The 15,984-nt window shown below is 41.8% G+C and overlaps 2 protein-coding genes across 2 annotated transcripts; one reads left to right on the top strand and one right to left on the bottom strand.

The window, feature by feature from the left end:
- Nucleotides 1-3,597: 3,597 nt before the first annotated feature.
- tmem100a (transmembrane protein 100a) lies at nucleotides 3,598-6,868 on the bottom strand. Its single transcript, XM_076753345.1, has 2 exons — nucleotides 6,633-6,868; nucleotides 3,598-4,924 (listed from the first exon to the last, which is right to left on the bottom strand). Exon 2 carries the CDS (start codon nucleotides 4,833-4,835, stop codon nucleotides 4,431-4,433), a length of 405 nt encoding a protein of 134 aa, XP_076609460.1. The 5' UTR covers nucleotides 4,836-4,924; nucleotides 6,633-6,868; the 3' UTR covers nucleotides 3,598-4,430.
- Nucleotides 6,869-7,997: 1,129 nt separating this feature from the next.
- Nucleotides 7,998-14,108, top strand: pctp (phosphatidylcholine transfer protein). Its single transcript, XM_076753344.1, has 6 exons — nucleotides 7,998-8,168; nucleotides 9,406-9,523; nucleotides 11,155-11,234; nucleotides 11,368-11,539; nucleotides 11,698-11,765; nucleotides 13,278-14,108. Exons 1-6 carry the CDS (start codon nucleotides 8,040-8,042, stop codon nucleotides 13,350-13,352), a joined length of 642 nt encoding a protein of 213 aa, XP_076609459.1. The 5' UTR covers nucleotides 7,998-8,039; the 3' UTR covers nucleotides 13,353-14,108.
- The last annotated feature ends 1,876 nt before the right edge of the window (nucleotides 14,109-15,984 follow it).

Raw genomic sequence — 15,984 nt, 5'->3', positions numbered from 1 at the left:
GGTCAGGTCTGTTTCAGCCTGCTCACGCTCCGTGTGCACAGCTGTTTGATTAGTCCGGACTGAGCGGACCAGGATCCCTGTAACGCTGAGCTCATTACGTTTAATTGTGTTGGATTTGAACGATGTGCAATCGGTTGTGTTGAAGTCTGGAATTTCAGCTTGTTCTGTGTTTGGCTTTTCCTTTGTTGAAAGAGATGGAAAGTAAATGTGTCTTTACTCAAGCGCTGCACTTACCGGTAAGAGCGGTGTTGAGGTTCTGGCACTTTCCATCTCTGCAGTGCAGAGGCAGTTACTGTAAACGCAGCACACTCCGCTGCAGGCTGTGGTTACTGTTCTGTGTCTGCTTTGCAAATTCAGATTAAACTTCCTTGAAAGGAAATCCTAAAACATCAAACATGTCGTTCTCACTCCTTCTCATTCCTTCATTTCTGCCTTTCCCTTCATCATTCATTTCCTTCTCAAGTTTCCCTTCGCTCTTTCTCCTCTGCCTTGATTTATTTCCTCCTTCTTTGCTTCCTTCTGGCTCCTTCTTTCCTCATTTATTTCCTCCCTGTCATTCTTGATTACTTTATTCTCTCCCTCCCTCTCATTTGGCCCCTTATTTATTTCCTTTAATCCTTCCTTCTGTCCTAAACTCTCCTCCTTGTCTGATCCATGAACCCACAAAAGTGGACAAGAGGTTTTCCCCCTCCGATGAAACTTCTACTTTTGCTAAAACTTGTTGTACTTTTACATCAGTTGCATGCTTTTTCTTCTACTGGAGTCTGACTGCTTCCTGTTTATTGATAAACTAACCCGGCAGCATGGCACTGAGTGGAATGACAACCACGGGAGGCACAAAAAGTGACGCACACAGTCCTGCATGAGGTGCCAGCAGCGTGAAAAGAGGCTAAAGACGCTGGTGGAGAACACCTGTCAAAGTTCATATCAAGTCACCGTTTTTCCAGCTCGGGCCGGCCTTCCTCGAACCTGACAGGCAGGCAGGAGACGCCTCAGCGCGTCACGTGTCTCATAAATGTGTTACCGATCTGATCTCAGAGGCCACGCAGGACCGGCCTATAGCTGATAGCGTGTGTGGCGGTGATCTCCCAAAAGTGACAAAGTGTGTTGGAGGTTCTCCTCTGACGCAAGAAAACCATTTCGTTGTAGTGTCTGGTGTCACGGGGACGCATAGCAACGCAAATGCTGCCTATAAATACACTTCCACGTCCAGGCTATTTTAAACCCAACAGGGTCAAACAGGAGAGTTCAACTTCCTTTTAGCAGAGGGAAGTTCTGTCCTGAGGCGTTTAATTATGAGGAGAAACGAGCTGACGATCATTCAGACGATGCAGTCGACACTTCGTGAACGTGTCGTGATGAGGTGCGATGAAAAGTTGGTTAAAAAAAATCCACTAGAGTGGAAAAATGAACACTGACAGTAGATGGTACAAAGAAAAAAAACATGTTTTCTCACTTACATTTGATTTAAAGCATCATTTCAATTTGACAAAAAAAAATAAAAAAATCTTCTTTCAAGGTCTTTCCAGAGCTTTCAGCAGCAGCTTGTGGCCTTCATGTTGTTTTCAATATCCAAACTGCAGCAGTTATATTTGTCTCCTCTGTTGTCACCTGAGCCAAATATACGTGGACGACGTCGCCTCAGATAACATCACAGTAATTCAGGCTATTTCTGCGATAATGATATTTTTGATAAAATGACAAAATATGGACAAAAACTTGATGCTGAATATTTGGAAAGTACTGTAGTATTGAGATGGTGACGTTAGTTTTTATGCACTTCTTGCATATTAATGTACTTTGTCATAAATCTGATCTTATGCAACCAAAACACTTCAAAGCCGCTGAAGTCGCTCCTCTTTTTCTTTCTAACTCCTCAATAATTCAGTTACTTTGAGCTGTTCTTGTTAAATATATCCATTGTAACGAAACTTTTTTTTTTTTTTTACAGATTAAAAATTGTACAGATATTGTCCTGAGCGATATGAGACGTGGCACATCTTCATCTCTAAAGCTCCAAAAAAGATGTAAAAACCAAACCTCTTCAGTGAGAAGCTTTTGGTTTTGTTTTGATAGAGTTATCTTTGATTTCCGCCTCCTCCCGAGTTCAGTTGAGGTGAACTGAAATTTTCTGTGCGTCGAACTCTCAGCATTAAAACCATTCAGCAGAAACAAGCTTGTGGATGAGACTCAGGCTTCTATAGAAAACTGTGGGATTACAGGATCAGACTCAGCGGCACTGACCAATAGGAGCACAGAACTCTAAACACGACGAAGCAGAAGACGTCTGATGTTGACACAGTGATGATCAATAAAGACAAATATGTGTGGTGCTTTAAATGCGTCCTTATGGGAACAAAGAATCTGAAGATTTGACATGTTATTTTTCAAAGCTTTGAGCAGCACAAACTAAACATTTACTTGCATTGTGTTGGTCTGGATGCAGATTTCTAATAAGTCTTGCTTTGTTATGACATTTATGAAACCCCTTAATTTCACTGACATCACAAGTCAAAGCATTTTTTTTTTATCATATTCAGTTTGATTATCTGAAGCAATCCACATAAGACAGTCTGTATATTTGTGTGTGAAGAGTCCGGCACACCCACGTACGTCAGGAGAGACCGAAACATTTCCTTCAATTCAGCACTGAAGGCAAAGAGCTGAGCGTTAATATAATAACTCATCGCTGGTCCGACCCATAAACTGTCTCTAAGAAACACAAACACTGACGTCAAACTCATCAAGAGTCAGATTTCCTATAAACATGAAGAGGAGCCTGAAGGGTTCAGTATCAGTGTGTATGTGAGCCAGTAATAACAGTAAGTGCGACCATTTAAACACCGATTGTCCACCTGAGAGCACGGACAAGTTTATTGTTAGCATGAAAATGTTCAGCTCAGTATATTTTGGTCTCACATGTTCACAAACACATTTAAGGAATCCCTATTAAAAATGTTTATGTGCTTTTGTGCTTTTTGGGCTCAACAAATCGGCCTAATTTTGACAAATATATCACATTTTTAAAAACAATAAGTCACTTTTTAATTCCCAGAAAATGACGACGTTGATATCAGTCTCATCTGTGTGTGTTACGTACAGTCAGGGTGCGCTTAGCTTAGCTTAGCATAAAGACTGGAAGCAGAGGGAAAAAGCTAGCCTGGCTCTAATTAAGCTGCTACGTCTCGTTTGTTTCATCCGAGACTAAAAAGGGAAAAACGACAGGGGCCATTGGACTATTCCAAACGGCAGTTTCTTTCTTTCTGAAGTCTTTCCTTCAAAGTGAGGTTGCCAGGTTTGTTACATTGTCTGTACAGAGACAAAAACATGTGCTAACGACCAAATCTGGCAACCTGTACGACAGACAGACTAAAGGTTAAACAAACGAAATACAACGTGTTCATTTAATGATCTTCACAGGTGACGATAGGTTTGTTTTGTAACTTCTATGCTAGCTGTTTCCTCCTGCTTCCAGTCTTCATGCTAAGCTAGGCTAACCTCGCCCTGTTTGAACTGTTGCATCAGTTGAAATATTAGCATCCGCCCCAACAATCCAGGATCAGTCGGGTTCTAGAAAACACTGAAACTTGCTCTTCTCAGATTATTACATGTATATCAATGAGTTTATTAAAGCTCATAACGTCCTTTAAGAGTTAATACATGCAAATGATTACATGGAAACAAAACATATGCTACATTTAATAGTTTTGACAGTATGGAAGTACACTGGACGAGACTAAGCTTGATCTTCCAACTTTGCCAAATTAGGCGAACTGGACGTGTCACTCGGTAATAATAGATGTCGTTTAATGCTGAATATGATGATTATGAAGGATCAAAGTGCTTTCAGAGAATAAAGATATGAAAGGTTAAATATTCTCTCTATGTATGTCATGTGCCGTCTAATCTGAATTGAATATGTTGCCAGATTAGCTTTTAGATTAAGTACCATACTTCCATGACAGCCCGCTCATAACCCTTCAGTGTGAGATGAACACTGAGACTTTATAAACAGATGTGTCCAGTAGTAAATGAGGCATGAATCATTGTCCTGGACTTTCCAGTTTCCCTCTCCTACGCTGGGCTTTTCAAACCACAATCCCTCCAATTACAATCAAAGCCGCCACATCCAACAGCAGATTAATGGGACACTTCCTCCACAGTGGTAATTCATCTTAATTGTGATACATTCCCTTTGGCTGCGTTCCCGGCTCGCCAGATGCTCGACGTCTGTTTGACAAATAAAGCCCTTACAAAGTCTTCAAAGCTTGAAGTTCTGGGCCTTGAGAGTCTGCGGTCAAAGCTTTTACAGGTTGGGAATCCAACACACGCTGGACAACATCTGCCCACAGCTGGTTCTCCGACTCAATCTCAAAGTCAGGCCTTCCCAGACTCGGAAAACCGGGCCGCGAGTCGCCCAAACTGCTAGTTCAAGTGAAAATACTCCTCTGGTTTGCGACCAGGGCGGTTTGGCTCTCCCGTCGCCTCTCCTTCTTCCTCTCCAGCCTCAGCTTCCAGCAGACCACACTCGACGCTAGGAGGACCAGTCCGGCCGAGAGGAGCACCAGGCCGAAGTAGGAGATGGTGGATCCGTGTGAGTTGAAGCTGTACGCCACGGCGGTGACCACGATGCCGGCGATGAGGACCACCACGCCAAACGGGATGGTGCAGCGGTAGCAGGACAGCTCGGCCCCGCCGGTGGCCGCGGTCAGCTGGACCTCATTGACCAGCGGGATGTTTACGGTGGTCACGGGGGCTGCGGGATGCTCGCTGTTGTTGGCCTTCTCTGGGGTCGCTGGCGTTCTCATGGCGTCCTTATTAGCTTCCTCTGGCATTGCAGGATCAAGGAACCGTCTGCTAACCAACCACAGATGGTTCCTCGTTGGTGCCCTTTTACCTCGTTTCCTTGCTAGGGTCTCCCAGCCTGCGTGGAGAAAGAATCCATTCATTAGGTGAAAAGGAAGCAAAGAGTCAAAGTCGTTGCTCAACACTGGACACAGAAGAAAGGCAGACCCTGCAGATGCTTTTTGTTAAGATTCAACACATTTCACAACCCAGCAGCACTTTGCGAGCGCCTCCCGCCGCCTTCGAGCGACCTCCCTGCACCATCGCCTCCTGACCCAGTCGCCTGAATGACGCAGGACCGCTGGGCCCAGCACGAGCTGAGACATTCCCTGGAGAGCGCAGGATATGGCATTACAAACTGCTCCGTGAAATGCGAGGAGCTTCGAAATCACCAGCAATTTCACAAGCGCTCATTCTTCACCCCCCCGCCTCCTCACGTCTGCTGCGTGGAAAGCTGCGATTCGGGGACAATAAACGGGCAGGAGGGTGTCAGTTCGAGCCTGCATCACCGTCAGGGTTTCAAAACGCCTGGGACTCGGTCGCTTCATTAAAACACAAGCATTTCTCTCTCTAGAACTGGGAAAGGTGGTTCAGAGTCTGACTCTAGACCAGCGGTCCTCAAACTGGGGGTCAAGCCTCGTCAAGGGGGGGGGGGGGGGGCAGCGCCATACTGGAGCCACTGCTGATGCTTTAATTTATCATATAAGACTGTAAACTGAAGCTCTTTCATGTTCGTTTGGTTGAAGAAAACAGGACATTTGAACACATCTTCTTCTGCTGTGAGAAACTATGTTGTGTATTTTTCACTATTTTATGGACGAAAGGAAATAATTTGGTAGAATTGGCAGATTAATTGGTTCTGAAAATATGTTTTCAGTGTGTCTTAATCCAGTTACTGAAGAAGAGGAAGAATTCATAGAAGAATTCATTGCTTCATAAAATCCATTTTTATTCTGACTTTTCTCTCATCTTTGCTCTTTTCTTGTGATGTTTTGGTGAGTTTTGCCTTCGGTATCAGACATAAGCTGTGATGAAGGGTTTCTGCAACTGACGATTATTTTCATGATCATTAATCGATTAATTGTTCTGTCAATAAAAGGATGAAAATGTTTCTTTTGTCGAATCAACAGTCTCAAATCCAAAAACATTCACTCTCATAAATGACAAAGAAAAGCATTTCTGATGCTGAACCAACAAACTTTTGACATTTTTGCTTGAAAAACAACAATCAATCATCAAAATAATTCTCAGTTTTCCTCCGATGGACTAATTGATTAGCTGTGAGTCACTTTTGTTTGATTTAAAGTGTTTCAGAGGACAGATTCACATTAGATAAAAGCTTTGAAATCCTTCCAGAGACGATCTTTGTTTTCTGTTTGTGAAGAGCAGAACTGACCTTATCTTAACTCTCCTGAGTGTGATACACAACGAAACTTACTCCTCTAACTTGTAAACTTGGTGGAATTCGTGTCTGTGAACATTTAAGGAAAAATGTCTTTTGGTGTGTTTGCTCGGCTCTCTCAGTCCACATTACAAACAATGACACGGATCTAGTCTCTTTGACAGGTGTGTTGTGCACACCTTCACTCTGTTTAGGCTGCTGTGGTTAATGATCAGGTTAAAGTTTTATTCTCTAAGTTTTCAGTAAATGAATCTGCATCAGACCATCTAACTTCAGCTGAATGGGTCCCCTTGAAGGCCAAACTTCAGCTTGTTATTTGCATTGAGGTAAATCTACTGGACAAAGCTGGACAGACAGAGCTGAGGTTGGTTGGTGTGTCTGTTACCTCACAGCCGTTTTCCATGTCGCACCGTCTCCAAAGAGCTCCTCTGCTGCGGTCAAAGTCGTCTCTGAGGGAACCCGCTCATGAAATATTCATTCACATTCATGAAATGAGAAGTGAGCGTTGTTTTCTTCTGTGCTGAGCAGCAAACAGCGTCTCTCTGCCGGCTGGAATCTGACTCCCATTCATGAGGACCGTCCCCCTGTGAAGCCCTCAGGTTCAGAGCTGCGGGTCGCACTGCCATCCCCATTCACAGCAACTATTTCAAGTATCGATGACGGCACTGTCAAGTTCAAAGCATAAGGTACAGAACTGTTTCCGGCGTCTTTTAAGAATAAATCGTCTTTTGCTGCGACCATTTGTTGAATGTACTGTAAATCCCGAGATGCATTTATTTTGAAATCAAAATCATTTCCGCTAAGGTGGGCGCACAGTGACTCAAAACTTTATGGAACAGGTTAAATACGAGAGAGGGTGTAACCTGCTGTTTATTATATTATATTATATTATATTATATTATATTATATCCTCATCATCATCATCACCACACTGGATGATCACATGTAGTCTCTTGCACAAAGATGGAGTACCAATCTACGTGTTACGCAGAGCTGCGTGTCTATATATATGTACTTTCTTTCGTTTGTATTTATATCTATCACTTCTTTTAGGCCCACTTCCTTGACTTGTGCTCTCACATTTGTACCTGACAGCAGGAATATTTCATGAACTTTTCTCATGTTGGATGCAGCGAAAAATCTTAAAAATAACACATTTACAGCTGTCAAATAAAAGCTTAAAAAGATGTTTTCCACCTGGAGTGGAGGGAAAGTACAAAGTCTTTTCAAAAATAAAATCTTTAGTGAGCTAACGGCAGTGGAGGCAGTATGTAATACTTGGTTGAAATTACTGGGCCACCCTGTAAAAATGCTCCAACACAAGTAAAAGTGTAGTATAACTTTTATTTCAATAAAAGTACTTCAGCATAGCAAAATACAGTACAGTTTACAATACAGCACCAGACGTAAAAGTGTGCCATGTGAGAGTTTTGAATAGTACTTTTTAATAAACATGGCTAATATTATATTATTGGAATATTACTACTGTTGATGGATTTTGTTATTGTTGTATTTGGTCGTGAAGGAACTAGTAATGTGTAATCGGTAAATGTAGGAAACTCAAGTAAAGTACAAGTAACTCAAAACTGTACAGTACTTTAATTAATGTACTTACTTTCCACCACAGAGTGCCTGTATACTTACTTTCCATCTCAGATTGTTACTGATACACTGTGAAGAAAAACCAACATGTGCAGCCATCAATCACTCCATCTCTTATTATGAAAGGCGGGACCGGAAGCTCGGTGCGTACCTTCTTGAGCTTTGTGAAAGGTGTCGTGAAGGAGCCGTCATGTCGCTGCCGTTCACCGATGAGGAGTTTCAGGACGCCTGGAAAGAGCTGGACGAGCCGCAGCTGGAGGGAGGATGGGAGCTCTTCACCGAGACGATGGGAGTCAAAATCTACCGGCTCTATGACAAGGTACAAAAACCTGAAAACTGCGGCTTTTCCAGCCGGAAGGACGGCTGCGAGCCGACTGAATGAATTGGATCGTTTGGGGTTCCGCTGCTGCAGCTTCGGTCATCACTGATTCCCTGTCCTGTCCAAAACATTATGTGAGATTGATACCCGTAATGTAAGTCGTTTATTAATAACATTATCAAACGTCTCAGCAGTGAGGTCCTAGCGGCCAACACGGGAATTTTCCGGAAATTGAGCGAGAGCTGCACCAGAAACCGGTCAAACCAAACTCCCTTCAGAAAACTGTCATTTTAATATTTCCTCTTCCATGGACACAACCACATGCTTCATCTAACCTGGCTGAATAAATTTCTGAAATCCGAATGATCCACTCTTTAAATCGGCATACACAGGACACATCAAGGCGGCAGATTTTCATTTATTTTCTCCAAAATATCAACAATAACAAAACAGGTCAAACTAAATTGTAATTTAAAACTTTATGCATGCAAAAAGAAAACTGAAAATAACTGCATGAATATTTTCCATTGCCTCACTGCTCTTGAATAACAAATGTAATTTATGTAATAATGAAATAATAACAAATGTAATGTGACTGTGACAAATGAGGCAACTGTGGGCAGCTCCATATTTTTGCAATGTGCTGTTTTTATGAAGTTTCATTCACGAAAAAATAAATAAATAAATAAAAAATCTGATTAAACATATTTGTAGTTCATTTGAACTTGTTTCTATATTGTATCTTATATAAATATTTTCTTAATTGGATTAAATTCTGCCAACACTGACCTGTGACCAGCCATCCTTAGCTGCGTGAGTCTCCAGAAAGTCCTAATAATGCATCATATTATCAAGAAGACCGTATTTTGAGGGTCTCTCTCACAGTCTCACACCAGTCTCTCAGTAGTTTTGCTTTCTGCCCACTGCCAAAGGAAAACAAGGCCACCTTAAAGTGATGTTTTTGTGAATGGAGTTTGGTGTGACTTTACTGTCTCCTCAAGCAGATGGACATTCAGCCACAAAATCAATGCAGTTTTTGTCAGGATCTTTGGATTGAAAAGAAAAGCATGCTCAGGCCTGTTTCTGTACTTTTGAATCAAATCCAATGCACTTCCTCGCTCGGAGTGCGTAACAGACTGGCTCTAATCAGAGTTTTGTGCTTTGGGATTAGTTACATACTGTGGGTGTGGCATGTAGCCTGCATTTGGAAGAGAGAACTTTCATGTGCTGTTTTCAGGAAACTGGACTTTATGAGTACAAAGTCTTTGGTGGGCTCACCACCTGCACTCCAGAGCTGTGTGCAGATGTCTACATGGACTTGACGTATCGGAAACATTGGGATAGCTATGCAAAAGGTAAAAAAACAGTAAGGCCAGGTCCACACTGTCATTGTCCTTGCCATCCAAATGAACTGTCCCTCATCTCTCCTGCCTGAGAATATGTCCTCATTCCCACCTCAGTGACACCTTGTTCTTTCCTAACTTCATCACGGATAAATGACTTATTTGTTGGCTGTAGCACACATGTAGTCCCCTCGTGTGGCCCCTCTGTGGGTCTTCTTAGATCATCTTGTCTTGAAATAATGCTCTGCATCTCCTTGTCTTCATGCACCTCTACAGTAACCTGCAGGTAACATGTTGTTGTCCTCGTCTGTAGACACATACTGTCCTGTAGTCCTGTCCAACATGAATCCAGATGGAATCACATGCACTAGCTGACCTTAGTTTAGTTGTAGTTTGAAGTAGCTTTTTCCACCAAAATGTGTTGTTTTTTGGGATAGTTTTGTTGTCTGTGTTGGTAGTTGAGTTACTGTGTTTATGGTGTCTCCCCCTCCAAGAATATGTAGAACAGGTGATCATAACTTGGCTTTGTTTTCATGTAATAGTTATGTAGAGATTAAACATCTACACCAATGCTAGCTTGCTAATGTGCCTGTTTAGAGTCACGTTATGAGGTAATATGGAGAACGGTCGACATGTCTGACCTGAAATTTGTTTAATAATCATGTAAATCTTTAAGTTTTCTATAAAAACAAAACTTTAACAAGAAAATAACATAAGTTAGCTTAGCATAATCCATTTCCACCTCAGTAACTGCTACTTACTCTGAAACACACATCTTTCTGTGTAAAACCCGTAATGTTTGAAAGCCATGCCAGCGTGTGGCGCTACAGTGACTTCCTGTTTACATAACTTGATTGCTCTTGATTGGTCAGCACTGCAGATGTTTCCTAGCAACAGATATACTCAGAACTTAAGTCTTTTTTGCTAGCTAAGACGTTTGTTAAGAATTAATGTTGCAGCCTGATTGAGTAAAATACTAGTTTGAGATGAGTGTGAAGTTTCTAAGAACATTTAATTTTGGTCATGTATTTAGCAGGTGCAACCTAATTCAGGGGTATATTTATGCCCCGGCAAAAGTTTAAAAAGAAAAAAAAAAAAGGGGGAAATGTTATCAGTTTTATTAGCACAAAGTTAGCCTCAAACAGCTAGCGTAACATTAGCTTGGTTAGCAGTAAACTGATCATAGGAAAACTATAACAATCATAAAACAACAGCAGTAAATATACATACAGGTAATGCTCCAAAGGGGGCGTGTTAGGAGGTCGATTAGTCAGTTAAACTGCTATAAAAGACCATCAGTAGCTACTGTTGATATTAGCAGCGATAAGAGGACAACGTGTTAAAGGAGACATAAACACCTGGACATCGTCGTGTAAAAGAACGTCTTTGTGGGCTTCAAAGTTTCTCAAATCTATTTAGCAGCTGGAGCTAAACTGAAACATCTTTAGCCAGTTATGATTATTTCTAACTGTGTAGTGTTTGTTCAAAAGAATTCATTATGGGCTGTATTTCAAGTGTAACTTAATTAAAGCAGATCTCATTTGTCATCACCTTTCCTTTCAGAAACCAATACAGGTAAAATCAGTTAGTGCATCATGTGCTCATCCACCCACAGCTGCTGTTTTTATGTTTGTTTTATCCAGAGCTCTACGAGAAGGACTTCAATGGACAGACTGCAATCTACTGGGAAGTAAAATACCCTTTTCCTCTGTCAAACAGAGACGTATCCTTCTGGTCCACACAAATACACGGAGTACAGTTCTCTGTATTTCCCTTTGAGCATCAAATAAGGTTTACAGAGATGAAGTCAGGCTCTAATGGAGTGAGAGAGTCTTCCCTAACACCTCGAACCTCAGTACGTGTACATGAGGGAGCGCAGAGACCTGGACGTGGACGGCAGGAAGATCTGGGTGATCCTGGCCAGAAGTTCTCCAGAGACGGCGTGTGGAGAGAAGAGCGGCGTGCTGCGGGTCAAAGACTACAAGCAGAGCGTCGCCCTGGAGAGCGATGGAGCCGGTGGAAGTAAAGGTACGGCGCGACGAGGGAACGTAATGACACCGCTATAAAAATCTAAATTACACAAAAATCATTAGTGAAATGAATGAAAAGGATGTCAAACAGTTGAGGGATTGTAGGGTCACAAGCTGCAGCCCTGATATCAGGAATGAACATGTGCTTCATTTCAGTTTTCATGAATTACTTCGACAACCCCGGTGGGATGATCCCCAACTGGCTGGTGAACTGGGCAGCGAAGGTGAGTGCATGCATGTTTACTGCAGTGGGTACAAACAGTAGATTTCCTGTTTGGGATCATGTGACTGGTTTGAATTCAGGTTTCATTAAAAGTGCAGATTTGGGTCTTGAAGTTACTCTCATGTAAATTATCACCAAAGTGAGCAACAAGTCTCCCATGTAACGTCTACGTCATTTACAGTAGAACGAAATGAGCTTAGTTGATGTAAATCAGCTTCATCTGGAGATATTTCTCAACAGAGAAGGGGATTTATGTGATTTGAGTGGCTGCCTATGGGGATTATGCCTCCTCGGCTGCACGAGGGAAAGAAAAAAGCAGCCTCGGGGTGTAACACATTGAGGAGGTGGCTGCGTATTGATACCACACATATGTGACTCTAAGACTACATCCACAACAGGAAGAGAACAGCTCCACTTCTTCTTCTTTGTTCTTTATCTTCAACAAAACGGTGCATCACAGCAAACCTCTCAGCTCACTCTTATTGTAGTTATGGTGCCCCCCCCCAGCTGTTTGTAAATTCAAACTTATGAAGAGATTAAACATCTGCACCCTGTAGCTAACTACCAACATGCTAAGCTAATGTTAGCTTGCTAATATGCCTGTTTAGAGTCACGTTATGAGGTAATATGGCGTGCGGTCAACATGTCTGACCTGAAACTGGTTTGATTATGATGTAAACTTTTAAGTTTTTTTCAAAAACAAAACTTTGTCCCAACATTTGATTCAATGAGTAAATAGCATGTTAGCTTAACATAATCCAACACTTCCCAGTCATTCTGAACTGTTTGAATAACTATTACTGACTCTGAAACACACATTTGTCTCCATGTGTGCAGATATTGATAAAACAAAGTCAAACTTAAATACACAAAAGATCTTTTGTGCCTCTAAAACTGTAATTTTTGAAAACTATGCTAGCTTGTGAAGCTACAGTGACTTCCTGTCGACATAAATGATAGCTCTTGATTGGACGGCACTGTTTCCTAGCAACAGATTTATTCACACACACACACACACACACACACACACACACACACACACACACACAGATGGCCAACACAGACAGAAATGTGCTTTGAGATGTAGCTGCTGTGGAGTTCCTGAAGACACACCACTCGCCAGCTGTTGCTCAGGGTTGGAGGACAGCCTTGTTAAAAGCCTTGAAACAGAATCTGTACTTTGGACAAAGCCTGAAAGTGACAGTGAGACAGAAATGTTTAGACGATGCATTCAAGCGTGCATTCGTGAAGCTTTCACTGACACGTAGAAGCAGAGAACAAACCGGTTTCAGGATGTGCACATGTTCATCATTGACCCACTCGAGCAGATCTCTTTAAAGAGGGTGTTAAAAGGGTTCAGTCACAGGCCTCGGCTCCAGCCCTCCGCCTGCTGCCATCGTTATTGTTAGCAGATGTGCAGCAGGGTGATGTCAGCATCGTCGTTGCCCCTCCTGGGTGGGTCTTCTTGGCACATGCGTTCATGACGCTCACTTTGTGTGTTTGTCCTGCACAGACCGGGGTTCCAGGTTTCTTAACAGACATGCAGAAGGCCTGCAGCAACTACAGCAGTTACTGCCAGAAGAAATGAGCGCAGCCGGCTGCTCACGCACAAGGGCTCAGCTTCATTTCTCTTGGTTTGGTGCTGGGAGCTGTTCTGATGTTGTCTCATCAGGTCTGGTTCTTCTGCGTCGGGCTGCTACTCGTCGCTGTAGCATGTGGTTTACTCAGGCATGATGTGCATGACCGGCCGCCCTCATTAATAGGCTGGAGTGAAATCAATTCTGTTCCATTGTGCTGTATTAACCAATCCTGTATTGTCTTTCCTGTGCAATCACTGTAAGCTCCAGTCCCTCCAGGACGAAGGAGCTTTCATAGAATATTTTTTAAGCTTCGTTTAATGTTTGTACAAAACACTCCGATGTACTGTATTATTTCTTTAGGCCCTGTGTGATGAAACAACCAGTAGTTATAATTGCAGCTTCTTGCATAAGATTTCATCACTTTGCCTTGTTTTAAATCTGTTTACCGTCACATTTAATGTGACAGATGCAATAGAGGTTGATTTATTGTCTGTTTTTGTCCATTTCAGCTCACTGGAGTTCACTCATTTGTTATAATGAAGTGACAATCTGCTCTTTTAGATGAATGTTGCTCGATGGTCTTCTTGTGATTTCTTTCTGTGGGGTCATTACAAATCAGGTTATGATACTCTGCTGATTTATTATGGATACAGTCTGCGATAACACTGTACAGTGCAGGTGACAATGGTTTAATCTGGTCATGAAAAGTCTATTACTGTGTAATACTGATGTTATTGAAATGAATAAACTTTTATGTGATATTTAGTACTGTCTGTTTCCTCACATTAACCATCATAACATGGTCATCTCAACCAGATCAGTGTGTTCTGTCATGTTGTCTCACAGGTGGGATGTTACAGCATCACGGGAACCGCCGCAAACACTAATCAGTGCCAGGCAAAGCAGTGTTTGACAGTTTATTAGGTTCAGCTAATTAAACAAATGCAGTCTAAGACAACAGTCCTGCAGTTTATCCTTCATGTTATGTATAATGTTCAGAACACCTCCCTGAATTATACAGAGAGCTGTTCTGTTATTAGCCTACCATCATTGATACAAATAGGGTGGACAAAGTAATAGAAGCACCATCATTTTAAGTGAAATTCAACAGCACCACAAACTGCACCCTCCAGAATTACTAAAAATATTTGACTCATGCAGGTCAGTTGTTTTAGCTTGATTGCTGATGTTGGACGTCTTGTTTCTGAACAGGTGAATGTTTTCGGTTCAGGTGGGTGAAAACTGAGAGGACTGTCAGTTGAGTTGAAGTAAACAAAAAGTTCCAGAATATTTGATATTATCACAGCAGCAAGAGTACATGAAGCAAAAGCAAAAGCAAAAGCAAAAGTTGAACCTGCAACACAAATCTGTCAATATTTGGTATTTCTAAGCAATAAGACAGAGCTACCCACTGGATCATGATGGAAAAGCTGACCTGACCTGGCAATGATGTCTCAGATTTGTTGTTTTTAGCTCTATTAGGGCTCTGCATTAAATATAAACAGTTGAATTTTTCTCAGCAGAGAACACAGATCTGTATGCTGTAGCAGAAAAAAACAAAGTAAAAGCATTTTAATTTAGTTAAAGTCTAATTTCTTTGTCAGTAATTCCAAATGTCTCAGTTTATTTGCTCAGCACTGTTGCCTCAGAGTAACTTAACATTACACATTTTCTTAATTACTTCAAAATACCTCCAATCTAACTGCTGCAGCCTGATCCATATCTGATAGAAACACCGAGCATTCAACATGAACACAGACTGAAAATGTGTGAAGAAAACTCCTCCTTACTAACATTTAGATTCAAACAGGCACAAATGAAGACAGCCTGGTTACCTGCGTGGCCCTTACAGCTACAGTCAACCTGACCAGGAGGAGGTGCTGGTGCTGGTAAGAACCGACTGTAGGCTGAAGTACGTTACAGTTACAATATTTTCACCGATTAATGGACACAGTAAATGTATAATTTGATTTGTTTAAACAGCCAAAGGAGGTTTACTGTTACGACCCAAACTTTAGCAAGCTAGCCACCGTACCACTGCTAATGTGTGTGTAGCTAACTCTGTGGTATGCTAGCTACTCCTTATGTTTGTAGCTGTTTGTGACAAAAATAGCCACAAAAATAAACGTTCTGTGATAAAGTACAGCCTCTGGCCAAATCTAATTGGACAGTCATGTTTTAAAAGCCGCAAGACTTTAGCCTTACACACCTGTTTGTCGTCTGAAGATGACAAACAGGTGTGCAAAGCTATCGATTGCTAATGGTAGCCAAATTGGCTAGTTAGCTTGACCGAGAGCCTTTTAACGTTACACAACCGTTGTTTAAACGATATATTTTAAACGCGGACGTTTTTAAAAGTCTTTTTACTTTTATAAGCTTTCTTTTAAAAGCCGAAAGACTTTAGCGTTACACACCTGTTAGTCGCCTCAGACAGTAAAGTAAAGCTAATGCTAGCCAAACGGACTCGTCAGGTTGACCTAGATCGGCAGTTAAACGTTACACAACCGTCGTTTTAACGGTTTATTTGCTGCATTTTGTGAAGCTAATAACTGTAGAGGGTGAACAGGTATGTTTTGTCACTACTTGATAAACTTTATGGCGGGTGTAATTAACTTTAAATGTCATGTTTGGTTGTTTGTT

The sequence above is a fragment of the Chaetodon auriga genome, chromosome 16 (assembly GCF_051107435.1).
Source record: "Chaetodon auriga isolate fChaAug3 chromosome 16, fChaAug3.hap1, whole genome shotgun sequence".
NCBI lineage: Eukaryota > Metazoa > Chordata > Actinopteri > Chaetodontiformes > Chaetodontidae > Chaetodon > Chaetodon auriga.
This window is presented reverse-complemented; position numbering and strand designations above follow the sequence as displayed.